The sequence below is a fragment of the Girardinichthys multiradiatus genome, chromosome 13, assembly GCF_021462225.1.
Source record: "Girardinichthys multiradiatus isolate DD_20200921_A chromosome 13, DD_fGirMul_XY1, whole genome shotgun sequence".
NCBI classification, from domain to species: domain Eukaryota; kingdom Metazoa; phylum Chordata; class Actinopteri; order Cyprinodontiformes; family Goodeidae; genus Girardinichthys; species Girardinichthys multiradiatus.
Genome location: NC_061806.1, coordinates 37,178,765 through 37,200,005, shown reverse-complemented (window position 1 = coordinate 37,200,005; position 21,241 = coordinate 37,178,765). Strand labels below are relative to the sequence as shown.

Below are 21,241 nucleotides of genomic sequence, written 5' to 3'. Positions count from 1 at the left end.
TTAAGACAATAAAAGACCTGAAATATTTCAGTTAGTGTGCAATGAATCTAAAATATATGAATGTTAAATTTTCATCATGACATTATGGAAAATAATGAACTTTATCACAATATGCTAATATTTTGAGAAGGACCTGTATATGCCAAACTGTTGTTTTTCTATTCAGTAATGATGAAAAGGCAGAGCTTTAGACTCCTTGGCAGAAAAATGTGTCACATTGAAAATGTTTAAATAACATTTACTTTCATAAACGTTTAATGTTACCCCTCTATTGATCACAAAAAAATGGGAAATAACAGCCTGTTGCTGTTTTCTGCTAATATTTGCAAAACCGGCCCTTTCTTTTGCCTTTATGTTACTCAACTACTTAAAAAAGATTAATCTAATTGTTCCATCTTTGGCACTAGTTACTGGGATATGGATTTTGATTCGAGTATTTTGATTAATAAAAAGAAAATAAACACCCTTGTGAAATGTCTGTTTCGTTTAGAGGTGGCTTTTTCTGTCCAGAACACCAATCCAGCTCATTTAAGACTAAGTACACCTCAATCTGATACCTAAATTTTTGAAGTTGCACACTTCATATCATGAATATCTCTATACCTATAAATCTTTGCAGGACAGGGGGCAAGGACCAACAACCACACCTATGAGCAATCTGCAGTGGTATCCCAACATTTATGATTTGGGAGAGTGAGAAGATAGATTTGGGCATAGATTTGGAGAATCCATGGATGCACAAGAAAAACAAGCAAACTTTATATAGACAATCTTCATCTTACAGCACCTTCCAAAACTATACACACACTTTGCTTTGTTACAACAACAAACTGTAATGTATTTCATTGATATAGGCCAACAAAAAGTATGCCATAATTAGAATATTTAAAGACAAACTGTTTTTTGGACAAATAAAATTCTTAAAAGTGTGAGTTGCAATGGTATTCAGCTTCTTTACTCTGACACCCTTAAATAAAATCCATAGTGACAGATTTTCTTTCAAGTCAGTATTCTTTAGACCTAATTTTTGCCCATTTTATTTAGTAAATTGCCTGTGTCCACATTGCCAGTCCATTGCAGGGTAACACAGAGACACAACAGCTGCACACTAATACCTGATGGAATTTAAAGAGATTAAACTCCATGCAAACGCTCCAAACTCTATGCAGAAAAAGCCCAAGTCGGGATTCTGTACAGCCCCACAGAAATACATATTCAGATCAATCCATTCATAGAAGATCCATCTTGCAAACAACTCTGACCAGCTGCCCTGTCCCTACTGAATTAAAACATTTCCATAGCATCATTCTGCCACCACAATGTGTCATTTTGGAGATTGCATGGTGAGGATAATTTGCGGTGCTAGTTTCCCACCACAAATAGTATCATTTACTTAAACCAAGAAGTTATAATTTGGTTTCATCTGAGCAGAGTGCCTTCTTTCGCATGTTTGCCGTGTCCACATAGCTTTGCTACAATCTGCCTTTTTGCTGTTTCTTCACTCTCCTTGCACTGCATTTACAGCTCTTTGGCCTAAACTTGGTGTTTTTAAATCTGCTCAAAGAATCATCTGAGTGGACTAAATTAAATTTGAAAGACTGCAGAACTTTTTTACCTAATATATAATTGTTAATATATATTAGTATTAATATGTGTTTTGTTCGCCAGATATATAGATCTGCAGAGTTGTAAAAAAGAGAAAAGTGCTTATCACGGGCTAAACACTGTAGACACTAATTATAGAGGATAAAGGATCAGATGATGAAACCAGTATTCACTGTGCAGCAACTGGAGAGGTGGGGTTTCCACTCTGGTTAGTCCCTAGTCAAATATAGCTGTGCAGACGTGTCAGTGAGTGTCTGGTCTGTGCAGCCTCTCCTTCAGTGTATAAATATGTGCGGACACATGTATCCTGAGGGTCGGGTTCACACATGAAGCTGTATTATTATAAACCCAGGAGAACGAACTCCGTCCATCACCTGCCGCTCCTTCACCTGCGTGCGTCAATCACGTCGCTTTCTTGACACAAAGCTTCTCCCTGAGTGGTTCTGCCTTCATCCGGAGGCGGGCGCTCCTGGATGAATCCTGAAATCCCATTGGACGAGAGATTTCTTTGGCTTCCGTGACGCAGCTTGGAATTCCCAAAGTTCCCAAGTTCACAGGAGGAGAAGTGCGTTAATTTTACGAGAAGCAAGAGGTTTTGGAGGAAAAATCCGCAAGCGATTGGAAAATAAGCAGGTTTGTGTCAAAAAACCGCCTTCTGTTGGGTTTATTTTCGCTTGTTCGGCGTTCTGCTAGCTGCAGGGCCTGAGTGGGAACGCGGAAGAGTGGGAGTGGGAACGTTCAGGCTATCATCCTTTGTTTACCATCATGAATGTACCTTTGAAATTGGTTGCTACAACAACCGCAGCCCCTAAAGTATGACTCATATTTGATTTACACAGAACCTAGACACTCCTGGGCCTGCTGGTTAGTGAGTATTTATCTCTGTTTGTCTGTTTGTGGATCAATGAGCTGCTCCAAGCTGAGATTTGACCATCTTTGGTGATTTAACCCCCGTCGTTTAGGCTGTCTGGATGAATGGTTGCTTTCCCCCCTTCTTTATTTTACTGCGCAGCGGTGTATTATGGATGCCACCATCCCGTTACATAACTAGAACCAGGCACAATCAGCTCTTTATCCCTCCTGCGCTCCGCATTGTTGCTTAAACCTAACTCCGGTTGCACAATTATGTCCTTTAAAGCAGTTTACATAACCATCTCAAATACTGCATGTATTGTGGCAGAATTGGTCATTTTCTCTTATTTGAAAGCCATGTACACTATATAAAAATATTATAATAAAATAAAATTACAACTTCGGCCAGTGTTTTTGTTATAAGATCATTTGTTTGACAAGATGTCTGTGTCATTTCGACACGTCCATTGAGGACACGTTGTTGCTGTCGTCATGTGCAGGATATTATAAAGGTGAATCTGTCTGGTGCTGTGCCCACCTGAGCCTCCAGAGGGCGATGTCTGACAGCAGCAACAGCACAGGCAGCACTGGCTCCTCCACCAACAGCTGGACTCTCCTGTCTCCTGAGGTAAGAACCAAGATTTAGCAAACTGTTGCAGCGTACAGCAACAGGAAGTCCGTCATCATTGGCTTGGCTTCCTAAGAAGAGTGTTCCAAGCCTAAATTAGCAATTATAAACCAATTATGCCTTAGTAAGCATTGTTTAATCATTGTTTTCTCCTAAAAGCATATTTTATGTATATTTTTCACTATTGTTAAAGATCTTAGTCAAAACTGTAAATGAGCTGCAGGTTGACCTGACAGGTTTGTTGTTGACCCTCGTCTGACAGATATTTTAATTTTTAAAATGCTGCTCACATCTTTGCAGTCTAATATTAATAAAAATCCAGCAATATGGTGCTGATTTTGTCAGTCAGTTCTTCACATTTTCCCAATCCACATGCATTTCCGATAAAAAAGGCAATCTCTCTCGTTATTCTGGCATTTAGCAAATAAAAATAATTTTGGTCATCCTCACTGAGCCAGAAAACTAAATGTTTAAACTTGTTTAGTGTCAGACAGAAAAAATGGTTGTGTCTTCTAATATGGTGTGTGTAGATACATGGTTTTAACTGTATGTAAATTATAAATAACATTTTTTAGTTGCAATAAATTTTAGAAGAGATAGAATGCATTAGGCTCCGTCTTAATTTCTCTTCTGCCCTTTGTGGTGCTTACAAACCCACCTAGACTGACTCCCTGTCTGCAGCAGGCTCTGGTATGGTAATTATAGAAATGGGGTACAGAAAAAGACTATATACAGCATATCGCTTCTAAAAGGTGTGGCATGAGGATTCAGTTGATATTGTTAAGCTTAAAGCAAAGGAAGAGGCAGAGATTATGAATTCCAGGTCCGCCACAAAGACAAATATATGTGTGCATAATATCCTGGACTGGACATGCACACAGCATTCACCAAACCTCAGTTTTTAAGGAGAAACGTTGTGACTCTTTCCTGCATAAAGAGGCTAAAGTTTGTCAAAAAGGTTTCTCAGTTTGCATATTTTAAGTTTCAATTACATCATTAGGGTAAAATAAGAACGTTCTATACCAGTCGTCCATGTGTCTGGCTTTGAGCCCAACGCTGACCCTCAATAACCCGCTGCACCCCAAATGGACGAAAGCTTTGAAATTTTTTAATTCATTGAATGAAATGATGGTGCTGTTCCTTCCAGAGATAGTTTGTAGTAGTATGGCAACAAACACACAAAAAAACTTCAATGACAAAATCAAAACGACCAGCAGGGGGCGATGCTAGAGAAGAAATACTGATCCCTTCAATTAGCTGCTGTTTTTTTAAACCAAAACACAAGACAACAGCAGAGACCCAATAGTGATTTTATACACAAACATGAAATAAATAAGTCAAGTTACTGAGAAATGTAGCTTAAAAAGGGATTCAAAATACATAGCTTTAGCTGAGTACCATTGAAAAATGTAACAATGTTCTATTAAAATGATTCACTTGAATGAATAAATGAATGAAATTATTTTGAACATTCAGACAATAAACTTATGTTTCGAATTTACAAAGTTTAGCTGTGAACCATCTTTTACTGAATCTATGAAAACCACCTCTTCATTACAGGGAAAAAATCTCATGCTGTCTTTGAGTTTCACCATGCTCAGTCAGCACAGGTAAACAATCGCTCCTGGTCTTCTTCTGTGGTTTTGAAATGGTAGGTGTTAACTCCCATTGCCAGGCATTATCAGAGTACAAATAGATAACTTTCTATAGATTTAGTTGTTCCTTTAATGCTCATTTTTACCAAACAACCATTTTTGACTCACTAGTTGACCACAGCTGTTCTCGAGCATTTATGTTGCACGTTTCAGACATTTGTTCTAGTTTATATCTCTCATTTGCGACCAATGTTTTGAGTAATTTCTTATTCAGTTGCCATCTTTTTATTGTGTGGTCCCCATTAGTTCACCAAGATCACATCAAACTGCTGCTGCTTTCATTATCTCCAAAGGTCTTTGACCTCTACAATCATCTCCTATGGAAATAATTTCTGGGTCCGTGAGATTATCCTGAACCAGCGAAGAAGATCAGAATCGGCTTTATTCAGTTTTAGGACAAGCGAGGAATTAGACTTTGATTCCACTTTGCTCTCTAAAGAGAAATGTAAAATATAAAATCATGAAGAGGGAAATTAAAACACCAGTTTTAAACAGTTTGTGTCCAGGATGTGTGGAGTCTGCAGAGATATTAGCTGCCCTTTTCCTGACCCTAGACCTGTACAAGTCCTGGATGGAGGTTAGGTCCATTGATCCAGTGATAGCAAATAAGAACAGGATTAGCTGATCAAATTGTTTACCTGACATTGTGTCATCTTGTTTATAGGTAAGGATGTTCCAACAAGGAAACAAAATGTCCAAATTAGATGAAACTCTACCTGATACAAATGATTTTCTCCAACAAAAAACTGCTTTGACCTCCAGCACTTCAGCAGGAAACACACATTTACTGATATTTATAATAAAGACGTCCCCCTTTTTTATTTCTTTAATTAAAAATGTGAATAAGTCTTTTTAGTTTAGTTTATTTTAGGGTCATGCTGTTTTAATGTTTTAGTATTAGCATTGGATGACTATTACATATATCCACATCTCAGTTCTTCTAATTAATAATACATATTCATAAGAGCTTTCTTCTTCTCCGCAATCATTACTGCAGGAATCTCATGTCACTGTCCAGAGAGCTGCTGATACTGACAATGTATACTTTATATATACAGAGTAGCATTTTTACAATATCTGAAATGTTGATTGGGAATAGGATGAATTAAAGTCTGTGGAGATTAAATATTCTTCTTGGTGAGGAGAATTGTACTATAGATATCTGTTTTAATGTTTCCTGACCGTAATAGCAATTTGTTGGCCACAGATGTAGGACATGCAACTTATCCTCGTTGTGAGATGCTTATCAAGACATCAAATAAAGTGGATCTCAGTCTGGTTTGTGAATACAGGTTCATGTACAACGTATCCTGTCAAAACTTGTAACCCTGAGCCTCGTTAAAATAAATGCTCAAACTCTGGTGGATGTTTGCAAAACACCAAATTATGAGTCATCAGCCCTAAAAAAAAAAAAAGACTCGGTATGAATGAAAGCCGCTCCTTCTCCTGCTATCTGTTACTGTAGAGGAATGTAATTGCTTTGTAAGTTTTGTCTGCCTTACGTGTAAACACAGCTCAAGGGTTTGCCTTGAAGGAACTAAATGCTGGGATTGTTGCTTGGTTGTGTCTGCAGTACAAAACGTATCCACTAAAGGTTTGGACGTAGTATGAAACATGACTAGAAATGAGATAAATCTAATATTCATATAGAAATTGTCTAAAGGCAAAATATTAAGTGTGATATCTGAGGGAATTTCATACATTTTATTAATGTGTATGCTTTTTTTGAACAGTAGATCATTTGAACAGATATTGTTTTTAATCTAGAAGAATGAAATGTTTACAAACTTGTCAAAAACCGTAACATAAAGTCGCCTTTTTGTCATTTTGTTGTTTTTTTTTTTCCATAATTTGCTAGTTTTTACTCAGGTGGGAAAGCTTTAAAATGCCATTATTCCTGCTGACTGTTTAACTTGTTGGGTCTTCTCTCTCCTCAGGAGGCAGCCATTGAGAATGTCGGGCCTGCAGACGACGGCACTGAGAGTCTGGGAGATGCCCCCAGTCTCTCTGAGGAGGTGGCAGGTACCGATCAGTGCCTGGGGCTGGGCCAGAAATTAGTCCCTATTTCTGTTCTGACACAGTGTGAACTATGTTTCAGGAGCTGCTGCAGAGTACAAACCAGCTGATCTTCTTGTAGAAACTGTCCTGTCGGAAGAAGGTCATCAGGTTAGCACAAATAACAATGCAATTGAGAGCAAACAGTGCAGGGAAGCAAACATTTAAACAGAACATCAGTCTTCATAATAAAACACTGAAATATGTTGAGTTCAGTGAATAATCAGTTTCTTTTATGTCCAGGTTTGTCAGGAGACATCCCCAGAGTCCAGTGAGGTTCCCGTACCTTCCAGTCCTTCCCAGCTGAGCCCTCTTCCCCCCAACCCTCTCGATCCCTCATACGTCGACACAGAGAGTCAGCCCCCAGTCATCCATGATATTGTAACCACCTCTCCCAGCGACAACGAGCCTCAAGGCGCCATGCCTTTGGTCACCAGCATTGATTTAGTAGCTCAGCTAGACCTCCCAGCTGTTGATATTCTCCTAGCAGAGCCCACATCGTCTTCCCCTGCCCCTCACATAACTGAGACCACCGCCTCTGCTGAGCCTGTGCTCCACACGCCTGCTGATTCTGGACCGATGCCTGCTAGTCCTGCTGCCGGGAGTAACGACTCGAGCACTGAACCCAAGGTCAACGTCACCACGGAGACCCTTACAGCCGCTGAATCCCCGCCTCATGTTGTAGATGAGATCAGCTTTGGGCTAGAAAGCACAGGGCCTCCAAGCCCATTCCCAGAGAGACTGAAGACAGAACATCAAGCTGGGAAAGGTCCTGCGCCAGAGACGGCTGGCTCTGCAGTGACAGAAGAAGAGCTGGACGATGCTGAAAAGGAGGAAGAAATACAATCTGAGTCATTGAACTTAGATGAGGAAGAGGAAGGTATGTTTGTATCCAGTCAGTATTCCTAAATACATTCTCATTCTTTTTTTATTGTGAAAAAATGAACACATTCAGAAATGTAAAAATCTAAGGGTTCTATATCTACCGTATTCTGTTATTCCATAAAAATACCTTTGATTAGATACGTTAAGATGTTCTGACACACTCCAGTACGACAAAAAGCCAAGAAATGGACCATAGTCATTAATCTATCAAAACAATAGGAAAAAAAATCACTGCAATTTCATTCCATTAAGTCCAAAATAGAATCATTTATTTTCTACCCACACCCAAATAGTTTTTGCCTCACCAACTTATAGGAAACATTAAAATAGAATTTAAAACAAAAAAATACACAAGATTACTTTAGTGCACGAGCATTCTCACTTCACCTTTTGAATTGAAAATGCTGATGTCATTTTATAATAAGACTTTTTGATCACACTGCGAGGATATGTTGAAGGAATCTGAAGGGCATGAGTACTAGAAGTTAGAGACGCTATATGGACCACACATTTACTCTCAATTTTTAGAACAGTTTTCAGACCTTTTATCTGATTTAGTGTTAAATACAGATAAAGTTATTATAGTGGAGGATTTTCACATTCATGTTGACACTGAAAGTGATAGCCTAAATATAGCGTTTAATGCTATCTTAGACTCAATTGGCTTTGCTCAAAACATTAACAAACCTACCCACCTTTGTCTTCATTCTCTGGACCTTGTGCTGACATATGGCACTGAGTGTAAAGACATAACAATATTCTCTCATAACCCTGTCCTGTCTGACCATTTCTTAATAACCTTTGAGTTTAATTTAACCGAGTACTCCAAACCTGAAAGAAAATTTCTTTATAGTAGATCATTATCAGGCTATGCTGTAACAACCTTTAAATAATCTGTTCCACTATTAATTTCCTCATTATCACTGAAAAGCACAATGGAGGGCAATAATTCTGTTTCTTCCCCTTCACAAATTGATTCTCTTGTTCATAGTGTTTCTTCATCATTGCGTGATGCATTAGACAATGCAGCCCCCTTGAAAAAGAAGGTAATTATTCATAGGAGGCTAGCTCCTTGGTTTAATTTAGATCTGCGTACTTTAAAGCACAGTGTTAGAAAATTGGAGAGAAAATGGCGCTCTACACACCTAGAGGATTCCTACTTAATCTGGAAAAATAGCCTACTGTTGTATAAAAAGACACTTCACCAAGCTAGAACAGCTTATTTCTCATCATTAATAGAAGAGAACAAGAATAATCCTAAATTTCTCTTTAGTACAGTTGCTAAACTTACACAGAGTCATAGCTCTGTTGAGCCATCCATTCCCTTAGCTCTCAGCAGCCATGACTTTATAGGATTCTTCCAAAATAAAATTGATTCTATTAAAAAGAAAATCTTTGACAAACTCCCGAAGATGATTACTTCATCCTCAGCAAGTGAGACAATATTGGAAGTAACTGTAGAACCTGATCTGTGTTTGGACTGTTTTGATCCTGTGAAGCTTCCTGAGTTATCAGAAATATTAGCTTCATCTAAACCTTCAACTTGTATGTTAGACCCAATCCCAACCAAATTATTTAAGGAAGTGTTCCCTCTGATTACCAGCCCCATTTTAGATATGATTAATCTATCTTTAGTAAATGGATATCTACCACAGGCTTTTAAGTTAGCTGTAATTAAACCTTTACTTAAGAAACCTTCGCTTGATCGAGATGACTTGAAAAATTACAGACCTATATCCAATCTTCCATTCTTATCTAAAATTCTTGAGAAAATAGTTGCTAATCAAATGTGTGAGCATTTACACAGCAATGACCTGTCTGAAGAGTTTCAGTCAGGTTTCAGAGCTCTTCATAGCACTGAAACAGCTCTGCTGAAAGTCACTAATGATATTCTTATGGCCTCAGATAATGGACTTGTGTCTGTTCTGGTTCTGTTAGATCTCAGTGCTGCATTTGATCCAGTCGACCACAATATTCTCTTAGAAAGGCTCGAATATGCTGTAGGGATTAGGGGAACAGCGCTAGGCTGGTTTAAATCTTATCTGTCTGACAGATTCCAGTTTGTTCATGTAAATGATAAATCATCTTTAAACTCAAGGGTTAATTGTGGAGTACCACAGGGTTCAGTACTTGGGCCAATTCTCTTTACTATATATATGCTTCCAATAGATCAAATTATTAGGCAGCATTGGATAAATTTTCACTGTTACGCTGATGATACTCAGCTTTACTTATCCATAAATCTTGATGAACCCAACCAGTTAGATAGACTACAAGCACGTCTTGAAGATATAAAAACTTGGATGAATTTAGAAGCAATTTTTTGCTTCTAAATTCAGACAAGACAGAAGTTGTCGTCTTTGGACCGGAGTCTTTAAAAAAGAAACTGCTTAGTCAATCATTTAACCTAGACGGCATTAAATTGACCTCCGGTAATAAAGTAAAAAACCTTGGTGTTATTTTTGACCAGGACATGTCATTTAAATCCCATATTAAACAGGTTTCTAGGATTTCCTTCTTTCATCTCCAGAACATTACCAAAATTAGAAATATCCTATCCAGGAGTGACGCTGAAAAACTAGTCCATGCATTTGTTACTTCAAGGCTTGACTATTGTAATTTTTTACTATCAGGATGTCCACAAAATGCAGTTAAAAGCCTTCAGCTGATTCAAAATGCTGCAGCAAGAGTTCTGATGAAAATTAAAAAGAGAGATCATATTTCTCCTATTTTAACTTCCCTCCATTGGCTCCCTGTTAAATGCAGAATAGAATTTAAAATTCTCCTCCTCACATATAAAGCCCTTAATGATCTAGCTCCATCATACATCAGAGATCTGATTGGTCCATATGTTCCTAACAGAGCACTTCGTTCTCAGACTGCAAGTTTACTGGTGGTTCCTAGAGTCTCTAGAAGTAGAATGGGAGGCAGATCCTTTAGTTATCAGGCTCCTCTTCTGTGGAACCAGCTCCCAGTTTTAGTTCGTGAGGCAGACACCCTGTCTACTTTTAAGTCTAGGCTTAAAACTTTCCTTTTTGATAAAGCTTATAGTTAGAGTGGCTTAGGTTATCAGGGAGGGAGCCTTCCTCCCTCCCTGTTGGTTGGAGTAAGGGGGAGTCAGGTTTAGCCTAAACCGGCTCAGTTATGGTTGAGGTGCAAACACACCCTCCATTTCTGCTACCTGTATGACCCCTTCTCTTTTCCAATGGTTATAATCAGTCTGACAGAGGGAGGTATCCCAATCCTTGTGGTTTTTAGTATAATAATGACCATCAGTGGGAACCTTTGTGGGGTTCCTTGAGACGACATTGTTGTAAATAAGCGCCATTTAACTAAATAATCTGAACTGAATCTATCTGTGTAGTTATGCTGCTGTAGGCTTAGGCTTCTGGAGGACATAACGACCACTTTCACCCTCTTCGCTACATTCTCACGCTACTCTCCAATTTTGCATTATTTGCTGTTATTTCAGCTTTTAGCTTTATGTTCTCTCTATTCTCTTCCTAGAAGCTACACCTGGCCTGACTCTGTGTCTACCTGTGACACCTTTCTGGAGAGGGGCATCGTCCGAGCTTCTGCTGGCAACAACTTAATGCTCACCTTCTACCGATGATCCACATAGCCCTGTCTTTTAGTGTTTAACCCTTTCTCTCTCCTAGACATGGCGATTGACTGAGCTTAACTGTAACTAATTATATGTGCTCTCTTTCAGACTCTAACCTTGAAAACTGGCTCAGAGTTTATCTGTTCTTTCTTTCTAGGTGAAATGACTAAAGGAGCTCCATCCATTAACATTTACTTTTCCTTCCCATAGAAAGTACTCCTGGATCAGTGCTTCTGTGTTCTTTTTGTGTCTCTGCTCTGTTCTCTCAAACCCCCAGTCGGTCGTGGCAGATGGCCGCTCACACTGAGCCTGGTTCTGGTTCTGCTGGAGGTTTCTTCCTGTTAAAAGGGAGTTTTTCCTCTCCACTGTCACTACATGCATGCTCAGTATGAGGGATTGCTTCAAAGTCAACACCAGTGACTGTCCACTGTCTCTACATGCTCATCCAGGAGGAGGGAATGCTGCAAGTCACTGACTGGATGCAATCTGCTGGGTTTCCTTAGACAGAAAAACTTTTTATCCAATTTGAATAAAAAGCTAACTCCGACTGCACTGTTCAATTGTTAGGATTAATTGGAATGTATGAACCTGACTTTTGTGAAGTGCCTTGAGACGACATGTGTTGTGAATTGTCGCTATATAAATAAAACTGACTTGAATTGAATTGAATTTGCATTACTGTTACGAAATTTAGACAGATTGGTAACAATTACCCAACCCAAATGTAACCCAGTCTCATTAAACATTATGCAGATGCTTGTTTTGCAGTGGTAGAGATTTACTTATTGTGGCTGACATGGTCATGGAGTTAGCCTTGCCTTATTGGACCAATTGGGGGTGGCCATGGACTTTATATAGGCATTAAACATTCAGCCTGGGATATTTTCCAAAATGTGCTGAATGCTTTCACATTTAAAAAACTGTGACAGCTGCTTATGTCCCTGACTGCTGATATCCACTCACCCAAATCCCACTTTAAAATATCTGAGCTTTCTTTTAAGACCATTACCTTCCTAGTTAATATTGTGCTTTAGCAGCATGATGTCCTTAATAACCTCACATTAACACCAACTATTAATTTCATTCACTTATGAAACTTCGGTTGCTTCTGGAAGGCATCTCGGGTCCTATGATGGCTGTTATATCTGTTCATGGTGCAGGCAGCAAACCTGCAGATCCTCATCCTGGATCTTTGCACTTAGAACAAATTAAGAGAACACGAAGAGACAGACTTGGCGGAGATTTGTGACCACATTTCTTATTTATGTCGTGCTAGCATCTGGAATATGATTTATTTGTCTGACACTGAGGCCCACACCCTGTTGAGAAAATGAACAAACCTTCAAGCATCAAATTACTGCTGTTGTGATTCAGGGAAAAAAACATGTAATCTATTTCCACAAGCAGCAGTCTGCTTTTGTCACTAGCATTTCCCACATGGTGTTTGCAAAGTTCCTTTGCTTTGCATGTCATGTATTAATTTAAATTCCCAGTAGTTTTTTCCTTTTGTTGGGCAGGCTGCCAGTGTATACTTATAATGTTGGAAATAGCTCTAGTACTGACAGTTTAGTCTCCAAAGATGTTGAAATGATTAATAGAAGTGGCTTGGGGGCACAGCGGAGGATTTGCTGTTGAGTTTCAGCCACATTGACACAAAGACTGCTGTTGCTGTCTTCTGTTTTCATGTTCGGAGCCTTTACCCGTTACGTTTCTGCCTCTTTTCAGAGCAGTCCAGCGGCTTGGAGCTGGGCGACACGAGCAGCTTTGATGATGGACTCAGAAGGAGGAATGTTCCCTCCTTTGAAGCACCAAGGCCAAGAACCTCTGATGAGGAGGACGATGAAGAGGAGGTTGAATTTAAGATGGCTGAGAAAAAGGAGGAGAAACCGTGGTTCTCCATGAACAAATGCATTGTGGCTGCTTTGGTCTTGCTCTTCTTAGGTTCCCTGTTTCTGTCAGGTAAGTTCCCTTTCTGCAGAGCTAATCATAGATGCTTCTGCTTTTTAAAGCTTTGTGCTCAAATAGTAATAATTTTTACAGTTACCATCTCCTGTGATTCAACTACAAGAGCATAACTATTTTATAAAGTTCTGCAACACTATTTGGATACTTTTGTGAGGAACTAAATAAGGAGGCATGAACAAATATTTCTGCCCCTGGATGTCTTGTACCATTTTGTCACATTGCAACCACACAATCCAATCCAATCCATTTTTTTATAAAGCACATTTAAAAACAACTTGTTTACACCAAAGTGCTGCACAGTATTAAAAGGTCAAATCAAGACACAAATAATCAAAATTGTGAAATGTAACCGTAACAAAAACAGAGTAAAATCACAAAACAAATTGTAGCAAATAAAAGAACAACAAACCAACTCGCACTCAAAAGCCCCTGAAAATAGATGTTTTTAAAAGAGACTTAAAAACAGTAAGAGAAGAGGCCTGTCTGATATTTAATGGCAACTTGTTCCATAATTTCTGTGCCTCAGCTGAGGCACACATCAACACAGAGTAGTGCATAACTGTGAAGGAAAATGATACATGGTTTTACAATAAGTATCTCAAAAGTTTGACATGCATTTGTATTCAGACCCCTTTCTGTCTGATACCTCCTGGTTTAATCTGTAGATAGAACTACTATTAGTCTTGCTCTTTACAAGAGTAAAAAGGGGCAAAAAGATAGATATTAATGAAAGAAAGCCATCAGAAGTCCCATTTGCAGGGATGCTGAGCAGAAAGGGGGCATGAGCGAGGCCATGATTGATCTTTTTGGCCTACATGTAGAACACTTTGCGCTGGCAGCATATTAGCATGAGGTGGCTTTTCTTCAGCTGGGAAAGGAACCTATTCAGAGTTAATGAGAAGATGGATGGGTCTAAATACAGGACAACCCTGGAAGAAAAACCTGTTGGAGCCCACAGGACTCCATGAGACTAGGGTGGAGGTTCGCCTTCTAGCAGGACAACGACCCTAAATATAAAGCCAGAGCTACAATGAATTACTTTGTCAAAGCATAGACATGAGTTAGAATAGACTAGTCAAAGCCCAGACTTGAATCTAATCAGTGGCAAGGTTTGAAAATTTATGTTTGCAGGCAGTCCTCCATCTAATCTGACTTTTTTTCAATGATGATTGGGGGGAAAACATTTAGTTTCTAGATGTGCAAAGCTGGTAGAGACACCCCTGAGTGAAAGGTGACTCTACCAAGGACTGCTTTTACTATTTATTTCATTCAAAAGAAGCTTGACTCAAGGAATGTAGCTGGGTGACTTTGTCTAATTTTTCTTCCAGTTAGATGGATCATTTTCACGAGTGCTAAGAACCTCTGGATGATCTTTGCTTTTAATTAATTGCTGACTGAGGCCCCTAAAGTTCACAATAGTTTAATGCAATATGTAATGTAACGTGTTTCAAGCTTTCTCCTCGTGGACAGATATAGTCAAACCCTCCAAAGCATCGCCCCATCCTTCTGCTCGCCACGGATGAGGCGTTTGGCTTTTGCACATATTCTGTATCAGAGCCAGCTTTAATAAGTAAAGCAGCTCCAACATAAAAAAAATTAATAGGTTCTCAAATTTCACACGCCACGACTTCCGGGATGAAGAGAAACGGCAGTTTGGAGTAATTATCTCCATTGTTAAGGAAGCATTAAGGCTGGAACGATTTTATAACAACATGGGTTCTTCCTCTCAAAGCCTTTGTTGTGTGTAATCACCCAGTTCAGTGTATTTATATTGTACCAATTCCCGACAAATTTCATCTCATCTCCACCCCATGTTAACATGTCTTAACCTTTCCAAACCCTTTTGTTGCACCATTAGCAACATTTATGAAAAGCCTGAAAGAGAATAAAAGACAGACCTATAACAGTTCCCAGTTGGTGAATTTAATGTCAAAGCATTCTGCTTTTAATGGGCATTATTTAAGGTTTCCGTGAACCTGTTGGGCTGCCTCCGGGTTTTATTCACTCACCTGTTTGACGATAGCTGTATTTGAGTTACATAAGCATATTTATTTGCAGTCGTCAGCAACACTCTGCTGTCCGCCTTTGAATCTTGTTGACTAAGCTGCGCTATGTCAACAGGTTTCCTTTGACCCGGATAATGGTAGGTCCAGCATCAAAGATAAGAGCGCAGCGTAAGCTTTTGCTCTCTAGATTGTCGGAGGATTTATCTGGCCTGACGGCTCCTGCAGCGACAGCAGGAAAAATAGCAAATAACACTCTTTCTAAAGTATAGAGTGATGTTCTTTGCTGCTGTTTAGGAGGATCCACTGAATCATGAAGGCGTGATGGAGTGAAATATATAATTCCTTTTCAGGAATTTTAAAATATAAGCAAATATGTGCCGTCTGCATACTGTAGTGGAAGCTATTCTTGTAAATAAAACCATCTTTTTTGCAAGATTTATCAAAAAATTTTGTTTTCTTGCAGGGGACATTGACGGCCCTGAGTTGAGTGATGGAGAACAAAACCAGGTCCGTTTATTCCTTTATTCCCACATCCATTATGCGCAGTATGCATCTGAGCCGTCCTTTTTCAATATCACTCAGTTTTGAACATGTACAGATGAACAGCAAAAAAATAAAAAGACGGCCGATTAAAAAATATGCATTCTATTCACACACCCATCAATTTCTCTTCAGGACTGGCTTAGCGGTGATCCACAGGATATGAAAGAGCTGCTGGATAAACTAACGGAGGAAAACCAGCAAATCACTCAGCTGGAGGCTCAACTACAGGTCAGCATGCGGTCCTATTAGTTGTATTTATTTACCTTCATCCTGTCTTACAATTAACCTGTTTCTGCCTTCTGTCTCAGACTAAGAAAGAAGAACTTGACTCGGAGATGAAGACGGTGGCTGAGAGTGGCGATGAACAGGGAAAAGCAGATTTGGAAGAAGAAAATTCAAAGCTGAAGGAGGAGCTGTCAGTCCTGCCTGAGCTGAAGAAAGAGCTGGAGAGTCTAAGGGCCCGAGTGACCGAACTCAGCCAGCTCACAGGTGTGGCTGCTAGGGGAGGGAGGAAACCAGAAGATCTAATATACGCATGCTGGTGTTGTAGATGGAACCACCTAACCCCATAACAATCTTTAACCAGTGAGACACCATTTTCAAGACCATTGCTGTAATCATAACAATATTTAGTTGTTGCTACAAACATTTGAAAGAAAATGTGCCTCCAGCTCATTAGCAAGCTAACTTATAAAAGGGCTCCAGACTAACTTGTGCGGCTAACCTTTCTAGGTGCACTGCCACAACGATTTGGTGAATCCAACCTTGTATGTAAGCATGCAGGAGCACAGGTGGCCGCTTTGAAATGTTCAAAATAAAACATTTTATTGGTGACATCTGAATGCAGCCAAGGAAAAAACAGAGTCCAGCACGTCCCAGACCGAGACAAGACCAAATTCTTCCGCTGAAGGATTTGTTTCTTTTGACAATGATATGTAAAAGTGTACTAGGACCACCCCTGTGTCTTTAATATCTCGATTTCTCTTTAGTTGATGCAGGAATGGTGTCATCTGCTTCCAGTTCAGCTTCTCAGCCTGATGCCGAAGACGCTCAGAGTTCCCAAAAGGCAGCCGGACCAGAGTGGAGGAAGGACGGAAAGATGAAGGAAGAGCTCCACCGTCAGAAGGTTCTTTTGGACGAGAGCAAGAAAAGACTGGAAAGGATGAAAAAGGACGGAAGTGATGGAAAACAAGTTTGGGAGAACCTAGAAGGGATCCAGAAGAAGCTCTCCGAACAGGTTGAGAGGTGGGAGAAGACAAAGCCACAGGGACCAAAATGGAAAGGAAAAAAAGAGAAAAAACAGGAGAGGGACCACTGGAAGAAAGAGGAGAAGAAGGAGTGGAAGCACAGTAAAGAGGTAAAGAAGGAAAAGGAGTGGAAACACCAAAAGGAAAACTCTCACAAAGAAGCCTGGAGGAAACATCAGGACGAGTGGCAGAAGAAGAAGGGTGAGCGCAGGATGGACCGAGAAGAAAGGAGGAAGGAGAAGCCATGGCACCTCCGACAGGGTAAAAACTCCCACCATCATCAGCAGCCCCGGCAGCCTCATCAGCACCACCACAACGACTTCTGGAGAGACCAGGAGCTCAAGCTCCATCGCAACGTCCGCCCGCAGCTGGGCTGCACCTCCGTGGAGGACTGCGCCACCAAGGAGGGGCTCTATCCCGTGGAGCTGCTTGAGTTTGAGGAGCTTCTGGAGGGCTACCTGAGCAAACTGGAAGGCTTCTCCAATGACGGCAAGGACAAGATCCGCAAGCTGACCGCCGACTTCTTCGAGGACGGCGTCTTCATCCATGACAGGGTCCGCTTTGGGGACTTTGCCGAGGATGTGGCGGACGTCCTGGAAGACATGGTGGACGTCTTGGAGGGTGGCGGACAGAACGACAATGACTCCCTCGAGGAGGAGATGGAGGAGTTTGAGCGGGAGGCCCTGTGGAAGTTTGCAGCCACAGCTTAGAAGCAAAGAAGGATTTAAAAGCATTAAAACCCAAGAAGAACAATATTCATGGTGGTTTTGTAGGACATGTCCTTATCTTCCCCTCCTCCTCAGAGCTGTAACTGTTGTAGCTTTTGGTACGGACTCCTAAATGTGTTCCTGAAAGTCTCTAATTATAAGCTAGGCTGTGTTCGTCATGTTGGGCTTAGTTGTTGTTGCCTACCTCCGTCCCGGTCGTGTCTCCTGATCCAGAGTAACCTGCTGTGTGAATTTCTTTTGTTTTCCATGCTTTAATCGGTGCATGTTGCAGTAATGTACATTTAAACCCAGATCAGACAGAAATATGAATTACCCAGAAAACCAACCTAAAATCATTTTCTTGTAGATTGTTCAGTCCCAGAGGAGGAGAACCTGCTGCGTTCGGTGATCATTATCGGATCAGGTCCGACCGGTTTCTTTGTCACCATTCTTTTTTTCAGGAAACAAACACAGAGAAAGAGAGATATCTGTTTCTGAGCCTCAAGCATTTTTGATGACCTGACTCACCTCTGATCTGTTTGCTTAATTTCTACTCCTGGAGTAAAAGCAATAGCACAGAGTGAAGACTTCTTAACCACTTTAGCACTTTTCCACAAACATGTCAGATGCTACTTTATCTGACTTTTCATTTCCTTCACTGTTTTTTCATTTCCTTCACTGCTTTCTGTAAAACACGAAGGGGCTCTTTATTCCCAGACCACTCTGGGTGAAAGTACAGTTATTACCATGTAGTAATCCCTGAAGAAGTTACTTCAGTTCAAGTTCTGCAGCCAAACCTGTAATTTTCCCCCCTCTTGTTTTTTTCAGAAATAGGTTTGAGTTGACTTGCATGCAGGTGATTTAGATGTAGTTTCCAGAGGTTAGAATATAAAAGACATGAGAGCATTTCATTTTCACACGTCAGGCAAAAATGAAAGAAAAACGGCACAAAGTCAAGCCTGAAAAGTACATATTCTGTTCTTTTACGTTCACAGGTCCCTCTTTATGTTGATGTGACATTAAAGTCAGCAGATTGTGATTATTCAGACAAGCTTTGATGAGTTTCTTGATTATTTATTCTGTCACTATGGCTCCTGTCTCCTTTAATGTTTCATTTTTAATGAGAGGAGTGTCAGACTTGGTCCCTGGCTGTTCACGCTAAAAGTTAAAGGAGTTTTCATTTACTTTGCATACCAGCTGCTGCTTATGTGCCTTTATCACAATGAATATCTCAGATTGGACCAGAGGTCTCCGTTTTCACTTGCTTCTACTAGAAGAGGAAGAAGTTTACACGACTTTAATTTGTCCTGCTGTTTACAGGCAGAAGCAAATGTTGCAGAGTTTCCACTTAATGGTCTTGTGCTGGTTTAATTCTGAAGATCCTTTGACCAAAGGGTTTGAATGAATCCTCAAAGCACGTATCGAAGTGAGAGTTTAATCGATATTTGAAAGTATTTCTGTGTCCGTGGGGCAACAATGGGGCCTGAGGGGTTACCGCAGGACCTGGCATGGATGTGAAATTAATTGACTCCTGGACAACTATAATTTCTTTCATCATCAGTTGTGTCTTGTTTTTATGAAATAAATGTTGAGTTAAATAAATTTTTCACCATTATGTCTAAAGTTTCTTTTTGTTTTCAAAAGATGTACAGCCCAATAGATTTGTGGGCTTTTACTGGTCCGTTTGACCCAGTTTCTTTCCAGGGTATAATGATGATACTAGAGCAAACCAATTCATTTAACTTATAATTTATTCTGGGTTTCCTCTAATCCACACACGGTCTAAACCAGTGGTTCCCAACGTTTAGGTCGGGACTCCCTTGGGTTTGTAAATCAACTAGTGTGGGGTTCCGATTCTGCTCATGATCAAACTAAATAACAGAAACAATAATGGTGAGAAATTTCTGGGACCATTATACCCGTTCATCTGACTTGTACTTCCTGCACACTCAGCTGATAATTGGGTTGCAAGTCTTTTTTATTGTTATTTTGTGGGTCGGAAGCACAAATGTTTAAAAAACCTCTGGTCCAAATCGCACAAACAGGCTTAAATATGTACATACACCCCACTAATCTGAAGCTGCACCTTAACTACACACTTTTTGAAGCTATCTTCTACAATAATTGTAACTGAAAGTCTGCCCGCTCTTCTTAGTAAAATCTGTAGAGTTCTCAATATAGGGAAGACTGTGGCTCAGGTGGTAAGGGTTCAAACCCCTGGCCTGTCCATCTCAGATGTGGTGTCCTTGGGCAAGAAACTTTACCCGCCTTGCCTGCTGATGGTGGTCAGAGGTCCCGGTGGTGCCAATTGTATGGCAGCCTCACTTCTATCAGTCTGCCTCAGGCCAGCTGTGGCTAGAATGTATCTTACTACTCAGTGTGTGAATGGGTGGATGACTGATTGTAGTGTAAGGTGCTTTGGATTAAAGCGCTATATAAGTTTAGGCCATTTAACATTCAATATTTATCTTATTTTGTGCCCAAGTTTCAATCTTCTAGTCATCGATTTGAGGTAAAGCTGAATAATCTTAAAGTAGTCCTCCAGATTATTTCGTCCACTTCATGGAATGTCACTTTACCGCTGGCAGCAAAACAATCACTCAGCACGATGCTGCCACCGCCATGCTTGACAGTTGGTACAGTGTTATTATTTAAAAGCGTCATTTTGACACCACCTGTCATTGTGGCCGAAAAATTCAAATCTAACTAACAAACTTTTGTTCTGGAGACATTTGGCTGGTCCACCTGGCCCATGGTGTTCCGGAGGTGACTCATTACTTCTTTTACCTAAGGGTGACAGTTTGAGTCTATTTCCAGACCAGGTGACACATCCAAAAAAAACGAAATTTGCAGTTGCTTAGAAATGGCTCCAAAAACTTTCCAGTTTTGTGGAAACTTACCTACTCCTTAGATCCTGACTAGATTCCCTGGACATTCCCATTGTTCTGAGTGATGTCAGATCCAGTAATATCTATTATGCTGGCAAAGGGCAACAACCTGCTCCAGCCAATCATGAGCCTAACTCAGAACTTATATCTTCTCCTGGTCAAGTGAAAATATTTTTGAAAGATTCAGATAAATGTATATTTGATCCAGTATGTTTAATGTTGACCTTGTGTGGATTAGATAAAACCTCCAATAAATTCCTGCTTGTGCACTCTTGTTTGTTGAATAATTATTCCAAACTTGTAACAATGCTTCAGATTAATCATTAAGCCCCAAACTGAATTACCCTCATGTCTCATCATACATGAGGAGAGTATGTAAACTTCTGACCAGAACTGTGGCTGGTTTATCCAATAAAACGTGCAGCAATTGGTTATAATTCCCAGTAATAAAAACACTGGGTCATCTGTGTGTGACAGTTTCAGTGCTGAAAATGAAAACCACCCAGCCCGGTGTGACACAGTGCATCTGACTCGCTCTGTGCTCGGAACAGGAGTTGATGGCATGACTGGCATCTTTTATCACAGCCTTGATGCCAAACTG

The 21,241-nt window shown here is 40.1% G+C and overlaps 1 protein-coding gene across 2 annotated transcripts; it reads left to right on the top strand.

Annotated features, from left to right (window-relative positions):
• The first annotated feature begins 2,033 nt into the window (after nt 1–2,033).
• On the top strand, nt 2,034–19,367 carry pbxip1a (pre-B-cell leukemia homeobox interacting protein 1a). Of its 2 annotated transcripts, XM_047383523.1 has the most exons (11): nt 2,034–2,238; nt 2,445–2,469; nt 2,958–3,085; nt 6,678–6,762; nt 6,839–6,906; nt 7,039–7,675; nt 13,010–13,243; nt 15,719–15,762; nt 15,931–16,026; nt 16,107–16,287; nt 16,788–19,367. In XM_047383523.1, the coding sequence occupies exons 3-11, from the start codon at nt 3,014–3,016 to the stop codon at nt 17,753–17,755; spliced, it is 2,385 nt and encodes a 794-aa protein (XP_047239479.1). In that variant the 5' UTR covers nt 2,034–2,238; nt 2,445–2,469; nt 2,958–3,013; the 3' UTR covers nt 17,756–19,367. The 2 variants fall into 2 exon arrangements, with proteins under 2 accessions (XP_047239479.1, XP_047239478.1); XM_047383522.1 differs by lacking the exon at nt 2,445–2,469 and having other exon boundaries at nt 2,036–2,238.
• The last annotated feature ends 1,874 nt before the right edge of the window (nt 19,368–21,241 follow it).

Bases quoted from the DNA above. Each gene is read 5' to 3' on its own strand.
- pbxip1a (XM_047383523.1), top strand. From the start codon at position 3,014: ATGTCTGACAGCAGCAACAGCACAGGCAGCACTGGCTCCTCCACCAAC. The intron at 6,907-7,038 runs GTTAGCACAAAT...TTTTATGTCCAG, and splicing joins TGTCGGAAGAAGGTCATCAG to GTTTGTCAGGAGACATCCCC. The intron at 13,244-15,718 runs GTAAGTTCCCTT...GTTTTCTTGCAG, and splicing joins AGGTTCCCTGTTTCTGTCAG to GGGACATTGACGGCCCTGAG.